Below are 10,498 nucleotides of genomic sequence, written 5' to 3'. Positions count from 1 at the left end.
TCTGGGGAAGAAAGCTCATAGAGTAGGAGAAGCATCACCTCTGTGGGAGATAGAAGTCATAAAATGTGAGGGGTTGATGCTATATAAAATATTCCTTGTACATTCTCCAAATCCCAAATGTTCTTTCTCCTCTCAGAAGCATCGGATCCCTTGGGAGCTCATGAGAGCTGCTTTTTTCAGCCAAGACCCTCTTTCCCAGGCAGCTACAAATAGTGAGGCCTGGAGAGTCCTGTCCAAGTGGGATTGAAGTTGCATAATTTTTAAACCTGATTTTTCCCAGTCGTCTGACCACAATTGAGCCCCCAATCTCTCTGGTTATCTTGCCAACCTTGAAGAACCCTCTCTCAAGTCTCCACCTGTTTTTCAGGCTTCAAAAGCTGTAACAAGAGCACTGCTCAGTATGGCTGTAAAGACTCTCTAAGGTCCTGCTCTGATGCTCCCTGTTACCACCAGAGCCATAGTTCATCCACTGGGAGATCCCCGCCTCTCTACCCTCAATACCCATTAGAAACCAGGGAAAGGGTTCTAGAAGGTTCCAGTTACTACTCCTGACTCCCATGAGTTTATCTCATCTGTTTGCCTAATCTCTCTGGCAGTCTGAGACTCCCCACAGTGTGGAGGAAGAATCCTATTCTCTCAGAACCACAATAAACGCTCAACACACCGGGTTTGAAACTCCAGAACCCGCACAAAATTCTGACCAACTTCTAATAATGCCAAATTGCGTGTTTCACATTGAGTTCTCAGAGCAAGAACAGCAAAACCTGGCATAAGAACCTATCAAACCAACTCTCAGCCAAAAACAAAACAAGACAAAAAACAGGCCAGACCAAAACTTTATACTATGAAAACAAGAAATAAAATAAGGAGATTTATAGGCCGGCTGATTGTCAGCAAACACAATATATTTACTGTATTAGCATTTGCTCACAGTGCAAATGGTACAACATTACACCATTTCAATATTTCGGTTTTTAAAAATGCTGTTTTCATTAACTATATTATATTGGCATAACAATGTGACAAAGGAGCAAATGAAATGTTGGTGAAGAATTTCACCTTTTCACAATATCAAGCATATTTTTTTAACCTTAGTATAAGGTACTATAAATCCAAGAAATAAAAACATCCACAAAATATATTACATCTGGTTTGTCTTTTTCTAAGTACTCAACTTTATACAAAAGTCTTTCAAAAAATATCATTCCCCATAGGTTTTCCTGTTTAAAACCTGATTTTTTTTCTCTCAGTTCACATAAGTTAGAGTGCATTTTCTTTTGTTGTTTTTTTTAAAACATGCAGACATATAAAAAAATCTGGATAGCACAACCTTTTGGCAACAAAGTTATTTTTCTCTTAGTTTAAGCTTAAATGTCTGAGAACAGTTTTATTAAAACAAAGGAAAACTCAGATTATCATGCAGTGACATGCATAAACCAGAAGGAGCAAGGAAAAATATTAAAGGATATTTGATTCCTCCTTCCAGCTTTGAAGTGACCAAAATTTTTGTTTTTAATAATCATCACATTATAAAAAGTATTCAGCAAAATACTGTCTCTGCAAAGAAAGATTTTACCCTTCAGCTGAAAAAATATGGGCCCTCCTGGCAAACTTCATCCTCTTCTCTCTCCTTCTACAAAAAGTCCAAGTACCTGGAAATTCACAATCCCCCTGCTCTTTGATTTTTTTCCCTTTCACTAGACTCCTTTTAGTATTATTTATCCACCACCAAAGGAAACAAAAAACAAACCCAAAAAACAAACAAACGAACAAAAAACCCCCGATGCTTTTTTTTTCTTAAAAAAAAAAGTGGGAAACGCATAAAGTGACTTTAAAAACAGACATTCTGTAAACTCCAGACCTTTGTTCCTTCTCTCTGGGCAGCTTAGTGACCACAGGAGAAATAACGCTAAGAGGGAACAGTACATTCAGTCAAGACTGTGCTGGAAGCTGTGTCAGAGAGCAACCTTCCCTACTACTCCACTTCAAAACAGTCACCCCTGTGTGGGGGAAGCGCTAGGGAGGAGGGGGTGCCTGAGAAGAGGTGAGGTAGGGCGGGGAGAATGTGAGACTGGGGGGGCGGAAAAGATATGCCTCATTCAGCAACATGGATTAACGCAAAAATACCCACATCTTTAGGGAAAATTTGGACAGAGATGTGTGTCTGTGTGTATCTGCAGGTATACAGACATGCATACGGACGTGTATATATACATACACACATCTATGTAGATACAATCTCATCAGCTACATTTTTCATAAAAATAAATCATTTAAAGCTTATATACCTACAAATTCTCTGTATTCCTGTGCACTGCACTGGACAGCCAAGTACCTTAGAGATCTTATCTTGCTAGGAGTACATATTGTGTGTGTGTGTTTTGTATATATGTATAGCTGTATGTATGTGTGTATATACACGTACATGCATACACACACACACACACACCATATCCATAGATCTGAATTCTACCTGTTGCGCGGCTATGACAAAAGACGAAAAACGAGCCTGCTTTCCCATCAATGGGGGGTAGGAGAAACCGGTATGAGTGAGCGAAAACAAAAAGATGGTGAAATGAGGCGGCTGGTTGAGGCCTGCCTTTCTGGAAGATTTTGAACGAGATGGGAGAAGGCTTTAGAGAGAAGGGAGAGGTGGGGGAGCAAGGGCAGAGGGCGAACTCAGGAACAGAGATTTTGAAAAGTGGGGCTGAGGAAATAGATCTGTTACAAGGCAGGTTTAGTGATGGCTGCTCCTTCTCCCCGCAGATCAAACTGCCCTGAGGCCTAAGAGGGAAGCGCTCGGAAAAGGACGGGTGCTGAGGGGCCGAACCCTACTCGGCGGTAGCAGCCCCGCGGCGGCGGCATCCGAGGCATTTCTGTAAGAAACATTATTTCCGAGCAGATGGAAGACCGTCTCATCCGGCCACGTGCAGGCCCCCAACCTGGGACATTCCCCCAGCGGCCTGGGGACCCGATGTGGGGAAGAGTTTGGGGTGGACACAGCCCAGTTCAGCTCAAGAGTCTCACACACACACACACGCGTGCGCGCGCGCGCACTCACACACAGCCACACACATAACACTCACGCGAGCACGCACACTCGCGCGCATCCCCGCACGCAGGCGCGCGTGCGTGCGGCGGGCAGCAAGCTCTGCGCTTTGGTGCGCTCCTTACCCCCTCCCCCTCTCGGGTCTTCGAGGAGGAACCGAGGGAGACGTGGGGGGAACCGTGAGGTGCTTGGGTCGGGCGAGGCTTGGGCGGGCCCCGCCTTCAGTCCCCCGCAGGTCCTGGCGCGGCCCAGCGGCCCCTGGATCAAGACGATCCGAACTGAACAAAGCGGGCTAGACGCCACCTTTCCGCCCCCACGCCTTGGTTAAGGGGGGGCAGCGAATGGAGGGCGCCTCCTGCCCTGGCCCCCGACCGTTGGCCGGTGTGAAAGGGTGGAAACGGGGGACATCGAAGGGGAACAAGGGACCTTACGTCCATGGAGAGGCCAGGGCGCGGCCCCTGCGCCTCCGTGGCTAGCTTTCCCGCTGCTTTCAGGCGAGCAGCTGGGAGACACTGCAGGGGAAAAGTGGGGATCTGGGGGCCCGAGCCTCAGGCGCAGGTGGTGACCACAGGGGCCAGGGACACGGGGGGCGCCGAAGACGCAGAGGGCGCACCCCCCTTCTCCGCCTTCTTCTCCTTTTGCTTGAGGTGGATCTTGGCGTGGCGCTTGCGCTCGTCGCTGCGCGCAAACTTGCGCCCGCAGAACTCGCAGGCAAAGGGCTTCTCGCCCGTGTGCGTGCGGATGTGGGTGGTAAGGTGGTCGCTGCGACTGAAGCTCCGCATGCAGATCCGGCACTGGAAGGGCTTGTGGCCAGTGTGGATGCGCAGGTGCCGGGTCAGCTCGTCCGAGCGGCTGAAACGGCGGTCGCAGCCCTCCGCCGGGCACGCGTGGGGCCGCTCGTGGAGCGGGGTCTTGCTGGGTCGGTTGGGATACTTGCGGGGCCGGATGGGCTTGAGCGTGAGCGGCGGCTGGGGCAGGCTGCCAAAGCCCGGGTGGATCTGCTTGTCTTTGAATGCCTTGATGGTCTCCAGCGGGGTAATAGGGGGCGGGTTGACCCGGATGGGGTCCATGCCCTGGAAGGGCTTGTGCTCCGGAATGGAGCCCATATCGTTGGGGTGGTGGTATAGGTTGTAGTCAGGAATCATGGGGAAAAGATTGCTGTCCAAGGCCGGCTTGGCCGATTGGTAATCCTGGGGGGAATAGGCGAGCCCGGGGTTGCCCTGCGGGTCGTGGAAAGACACAGGCTCCGAGTAGAGATCACTGCAGTTAGAATAGGGGGGCAGCGCCGGATACATGGCCTCCACGTCGCCCTGCGGCTGCACCATGCTGGCCGTGGAGGTCTGCGTGCTGAGTGCCCCTGAGGCCGGGGGCACCCCCAAGATGCCGGCGCTCATGAGGCTAATGATGTTGTCCTGACACCAGTTGGAAGGGGAGTCGAAGGCGAACTTTCCCAAGTAGGTCACGGTCTTGTTGCCGGGGGCTGGCTGGAAGGAGCCCGAATAAGAGAGTTCCGGGTTGGGCTTCTCGTTGGTCAGACCGATGTCCATCACATTCTCTGCGGAGAGCGGGGAAGAGAGGGGAGGGGTGAGTGAAGCCGAGCCGGCTCCCGGGCCCGGGCGCCCAGGTCCTTGCCCAGGTGTGGAGGGTGCGGCCGGGTGGAGTGAACAGCGCGCGGGGTAGGAGGAAAGCTGCGCCCGGGCGCAAAGCGGGCGGTGCCGCGCTCCCGGGCGCAACCTGGATAGAGCAAAATACTACGGATCGGGGTGTGGAGTGGCTGCCGCACACACACCGCACACGCCGCGCACACACTCACGTATCACACGCACACACACAAGCGCGCACGCGAGAAGCATTGTTGTTGTTTCCGAGGTGGGGCGGGCAGGTAGCGGCAGCTACAGGTAGTTTCAGACCCGGAGCGCGCCGGGCTCTCGCTCTCTAGCGCACACAACTCGGCCTTTTCCCCTAGCCCTGTCCGCGCCGGGACGCCGCGCCTTCCCTGCCCCGACGAAGCCCCCCGTGCGCACCGCACCCGGGTCGCTGACCCAGGGCGCTCCGATGCTTTGTCCTCTGCGCGTAGAGGGGTTCTGCCCGCAAAGGGAGCTCTCCCGCCGCCTTCCCGGGCCCCAGCCTTCTCCAGGCCTGAAGGAGCTCTGGGCTCTTGCTGGAGGGGGAAAGCCCAGCCTCAGCTAGCGAGGGTGGAGGGCGGCGGAAAACCGGCCCGTGTCTCCATGGCGGGAGTGGCCGCTCTTCCCAAGCTCCACGGCCGCGGGATCGCCCCCCGTGACGGCCCCCGCGCGGGTGGACCCCCTCCCTCTCCCCGCCGTCCCCACACCCCCACGGCTTTGCTGAACGCCCCGGAAAGGCAGCGTCGCAGTACCTCTCCCACCGCGGGGACTCCACGCCGCACATGGCTCCATCCCGGGTGGGAGGCTGAGGGAGTAAGGGGGGGAGAGCGCGGGTGAAAGGGACGCTGGGCTCCTCCCGGGAAAGGGGGCGACTGCACCACGCCTTGCGCGCAGCCTGGCGATCGCGCCCCCTAAGTGGAGAACCCCAGAGCCGCTCGCACCTACCTCCCGCTGGTCGGCGGCTGCCCCCACCCGGGAGAACCGAAGCCTCTACCGTGGCGTCGCCAACCAAGCCTTCCCGATTGAGGAGGGCGGGAGGAGTGGGTGGGAAAAGCAACTCGCCCCCCGGAAAATTCCCAGCGCGCCCCCCATCTCTCCATCCATCCATCCATCCACCCATCCATCCATCCACCTATCCATCCATGCATGCATCCATCCATCCATCCATCCATCGCTAGCTCGTTCCCTCCTCCTCTTCCTCTCTCTCTTTCCCTTTCCTTCCTCGCTGCCTCGCCGCCTCCCCGCCGCCCTTACCTGTAGCCATCTGATTGTAATGGGCTACCGAGTCGCTGCTGCCAGAGAAGAGGTTGAGCGCGCTGGGGATCTCCTCGGGGTACAGATTGTCAGGCAGTTGGTTTAGCAAACTGCTCATGGTCACCGGCAGCTTCTCGGCGAGTTTGCCGGTCATAGCACTCCCGAGCTGCCGCCGCCGCCACCGCCGCCACCGCCGCCGCTCGCTCCTAACGCAGCTTCCAGGCAAGCAGATGCGCGCCGGCGGCCCCCCCGCCCCCCGATCCGCCACCGCCACCGCCGCCACTGCCGCCGCCGCCGCCGCCGCCTCTGCCGCTGCTGCCGCCGCTGCTACCACCACCACCAGCCCCGCCGCTTCCTAGCAAGCTCACTGCTGCCCAAAAGCTCCCAGCCAGGGAACTCCACCAGCCTATTTATCTGAGCCCCGGGAAAGCTCCGTGACGTAGCTGCCCATATATGGACAGACAAAGCCCAGCCGAAGGGGCGCGACGTCACAATGGAAGCTCCTCACAATGGAACATTAGAAAGCAGGAAGCGGGCCGCAGCCAACATGCGGCGCCCGCAAAGCTCGCAGATCTTAAGAAAATGAGAGAAAGAGAGAAATAAAAGAGAAGAAAGGAGGAAAATTCGAGAGGAGAGGGGAAAGAGGGAAGCAACTGAACGCAAAGCGTAAAGCGCGCAGCCCCGAGTAGAAAAAGCAATAACGGCCTGTGTGTTTATTTTAGGTCCGCACTACGAGAGCGCGCTTGGCCAGCGGGGGGCGGGGGGGGGAGGAGTTGTTTGCAAGTGGCCTCCAACACCCCACGCAGGGAGAAAGGGAACTGGAAACACCCGGCGAGGTCCCTTTGCAACCTGGGAACTTCTGGGGGAACCCGGAAGGTGTGCGCTCCGACCGTGCTCCCGCCGCTCCTCTCGCGTCCAGGACCCGGCCTGAGACCGAGAGAACGCGAGCGCGTCTCTTCGAGGGGATTCCAGTGATTCCAGCGTGTCAGGGATCGCAGATCCAGTGTCCCCACCGCTTTCATGCGGCCCTCTCTCTGATTCTCCGCCCACGCCCCTGCCGCTCCCTGGGCCCTGACCCTGCGCTGACTCCCTGCCGAGCGCAGTGGTGGAGAGCTTCGTAGCTGCAGCGTGGCTGCGCGGGAGGCGAGAAACCCCGCACTTCTGGGGTCGAGGATGTGCGGTTTGGGTGGCGAAGAAGTAGGAATGAAGTTGAGGGGACAGGAAACATGTGCACCAAATCCCTGATCATTCCCTAACGGTTCAAAGCACCCCCTTTGGCCACGGGATGGCAGGAGGGCCCAGCAGGCCCAGGCGCAGTCGCTGTCTGCTGCTGCCCGCGAAGGGCCCGCCACTGAGTTGCAGCAGGAGCGTGCCGAGCCCACAGTCTCTGAGCCACCTCCTCTAGTCTCTACCCTCCCCCTCCCCTTGCACAGGGCTGTCCCCACCGCTGCCTGCCGGCGCCCTGCAGTCAGGGGCCTCCTGTTTGCCGACCGGAACGCTGTCACCTCCCCGAGCGGCAGCAGATCCCGGGGGCGGCTGCTACGTTCCCCGAGGCCTGCTCCCGGAGCGCGCGCGGTCGGGCCGCGGGAGAGCGGGAGGAGAGAAAGGGAGCGTGGGGGAGCGACCCCGAATCACACCGGCACCGGCTTGGCGTGGGAGGATTCCCTCCTCGGTGGCCGTGTGGGCGCGGTGAATCCCGCGTCCCCCCCGCCGGGGAGTCGGGGTTGGGGGAACGTGCATTTCTCAGGGGGAGTGGGAGTGTTGACAAGGAGGAAGAGAGGATCCCCGGGCCTCACTCCGTGGGAGGGCCACGCGGGCCGGGGACGTGTGGGAGGAACTCCCGAGCTGCACATGGTGGTGGGGGTGGATGACAACCTCACTCCCCTCCCCTCCGCTCGGCGGAGAACAGGGGGTGGGAGGGCCCGGCCTCCCCCGGATCTTCTCTGGTTCCTAGGAAAGGAGGGATTCCCGCCGCCCGCGAGCCCCCTCACCCCACCCCACCCCGACCGCTGCTCCCGCCAGGCTCCCCACACCTATACCGGGGAGGCGCTGCGCCCCCGGGCTGTCCTCCGCCTGCGCGGCTCGGGGAGGGAGCGCTCTGCAGCGGTCCCCGGCTCCGGCCGGAATCAGGGCATGCAGCGCCTCCCGCCCCCGGCTCCCTCCCTAGGGGGGCGAGCGGCCGGCCCGGGGGCGTGGGCGGCAGTGTGAGCCCGGCTGGGCGCGGGAGGGGCCCTGGCGGCTGCAGGGAGGGTCGCGGGGCGGCGGGCCAAGCCGGGAAGAGCCATACAAGGAGCGGATCCGGTGACGCGCCGGCCGCGCCCCTTCTCCTCGATTTGGCTGCAGATTCCGGTCCCCGGATTTGCATATTTTGGCATCCAGTGGAAAAGGAAAGAAGAACGGAACCCGCAGCCTTTAAAGGAACCGCACAGACTCTAGCGTCACCTAGGGAGGCGGTCTGGGGGGCGTGAAAAATTAGCCGGTGGCTCGGCCTCTGGCCGAAGAGCCTGGCGGCGAGGGAGAAGCGGCGAGCGGCGGTGACTAGCGAGTAACGCCCGCACCGGGCCCCTCGGCGGCGCTGCCTGCTGCGCGGGCACCCGGAGGTGGCAGGGGTCTCGGCGGGTTCCTGCTCGCGGCCGGCAGACGCCGCCAGGGCCGCGGCCTGGGGCGAGCGGCAGGCCACAGTATTGAATGCAGTGCCCTTGTTTCCCCGCGCGAGGCACAGCTCAGCCTGCGGGGGTGGCGGGAAGGAAGCGGGAGACCTCCAGGCCGTCCAGCTCAACTCTCAAGGACCCTGCCGCGACGCACCCCCTCCCCATCCGTCCAGACCCCTCTCCCCACAAGAGGAGAGTCAAGGAGCTGGAAACCCTAGTTCTGTTCGATAAGGGCCCACGTTAGGAAAGGCAGAGGCAGTGGGAGAATTTGGGATCCTCGAGAGCTTCCAGGACCCCAGAGGCTGTGAAGGAGTGTAGCCGCTGCAGAGACGGCCCCCAACCACTTCCAGGCTAGCTGCGCTTGCTGCACCGAAGGAGAGGAGCGAGTAGCAGGGCTTGCCTGCCTGCTCCACCAGCTGCTCGCCCACTGGTGAGATTGGATAGGAGTCTTTGGGGGCAGATTGCCTCCGCCCTCCTTCCTACTAGCTCCTGACAAAGAATGGGAGGCTTCAGTTCAATTAAATAAATGTTCATTAAAACTTCAGTGTGACCTGGGGCAAATTTCGGAATTTCTTTCTTAGCCTCAGTTTCCTTGTTTGCAAATTGGGGTAATAATAGTACCTATCCCTTAGGAAGGTTTAAATGAGATAATCCTCATACTTACATCAGCCCCCTCGCAAGCATTCCATAAATGGCAATTAATATTGGTAAACTATATTCTCCCCCACTCTACCATGTATTTTATGTGTGAGCATAAATGATACAGGGAGTAAAAAGGGCTGGGTATCCCACATCTGCGTGATCACACACAAGAAGCATTAAAGTTTATTATTTAGGGGAAAAAGCAAGTCCTGTTTGTGTGCCAGGTACCTCTGGGCACTGTGCCAATGTAGAGATGGTTAAAGAAAGGTCCTCACTCTGCTGGAGCACCAGCCCTGGCTAGCAGGAGGTGGCATAAGGCAGGGTACAAAGAAGTCACTCCGTTGCACTTTAACACTCTGGAGCATCCTTCTAGACTTCTTTGGAGAGTGGCTCTGGCTCCCGGAGCTGGGTGGGGGACGCGTGTCCTTCTGTCCCTCCTCTGCCATGGAAGGAGTCACGCTGGGAAAGCCTGCCTCTGCAAGCAGAGGTCCTCCCTGCCTGGCTCCAGTCCAGGTTGGAGCCCCCATAGTTGTCCTCTGTTACCCGGGGCAGATGGAGGCCGGGGTTCCGCAGCAGGAGGGTACAACCCTGGGTATGAAGTGGGTGTGGGGTGTTTGGAGCAGTTGCTTATAGACTAACAGCCTTCTCCCTTCTGGTTGCCAAGCCTTGAATTCAGCATAGAAAAAAAGTTTTCCTCCTTCCCTCCCCCCTTCTTTCCTCTCTCCCTCCTGAACAGGGGCCGACAGTGATTGTCTCAGTTTTATTGGCGGGCTCAGGTGAGAATGCCAAGGGCCTAATTACCTGAACTCCAAGCCCCGGACTTGTTGGGGAGCGAGTAGGCACTGGTTCAGGGCGTCCTCAGCCTGGAGATGGTGAAAGGCAGGCTCGGCTCCTCTGCACTGGGGCCAAGGCCGCCCAGCCCCTGGCTGCTCTCTCCCTTGGAACCCAGCTCGCCACGCCAGTGGCATTTGTGGGGACTGCTGCCACTTATGGGGGCCATGGGTGTGTTTGTCTTGGTGCAGGACAAAGGAAGGCATCGATGTGGCCCTAGGAATTCACCCCCCCGAAAAAGGCCAGGCTGTTGCTCTGTCTGGCTCCTTAGTTCCACGGTCACCTCTGAACATTAGCTCCCCTGTTTGCTAAAGACATCCAGTCCTCTGCAGTCTTACAATAAGCACCCCCCCCCAATTATTCAATCTGGGGTGTTAGCAATTACTGCATTGCTCTTCTCAGAGGTGATTTGCATTTTAAAAGAAAATGATTAGGGAGGGTAAGGA

At 57.5% G+C, this 10,498-nt stretch overlaps 1 protein-coding gene across 2 annotated transcripts; it reads right to left on the bottom strand.

Moving 5' to 3' along the window:
- Nucleotides 1-884: 884 nt before the first annotated feature.
- Nucleotides 885-6,150, bottom strand: EGR3 (early growth response 3). Of its 2 annotated transcripts, XM_034661268.1 has the most exons (3): nt 5,929-6,065; nt 5,427-5,479; nt 885-4,604 (listed from the first exon to the last, which is right to left on the bottom strand). In XM_034661268.1, the coding sequence occupies exons 2-3, from the start codon at nt 5,464-5,466 to the stop codon at nt 3,598-3,600; spliced, it is 1,047 nt and encodes a 348-aa protein (XP_034517159.1). In that variant the 5' UTR covers nt 5,467-5,479; nt 5,929-6,065; the 3' UTR covers nt 885-3,597. The 2 variants fall into 2 exon arrangements, with proteins under 2 accessions (XP_034517159.1, XP_002914816.2); XM_002914770.4 differs by lacking the exon at nt 5,427-5,479 and having other exon boundaries at nt 5,929-6,150.
- Between the last annotated feature and the right edge of the window lie 4,348 nt (nt 6,151-10,498).

Source organism: Ailuropoda melanoleuca, chromosome 5 (genome assembly GCF_002007445.2).
Source record: "Ailuropoda melanoleuca isolate Jingjing chromosome 5, ASM200744v2, whole genome shotgun sequence".
In the NCBI taxonomy this organism is placed as follows: Eukaryota; Metazoa; Chordata; class Mammalia; order Carnivora; family Ursidae; genus Ailuropoda; species Ailuropoda melanoleuca.
Note: the sequence above shows the minus strand (reverse complement) of the source record. Positions and strands in the feature narration are given on the sequence as shown.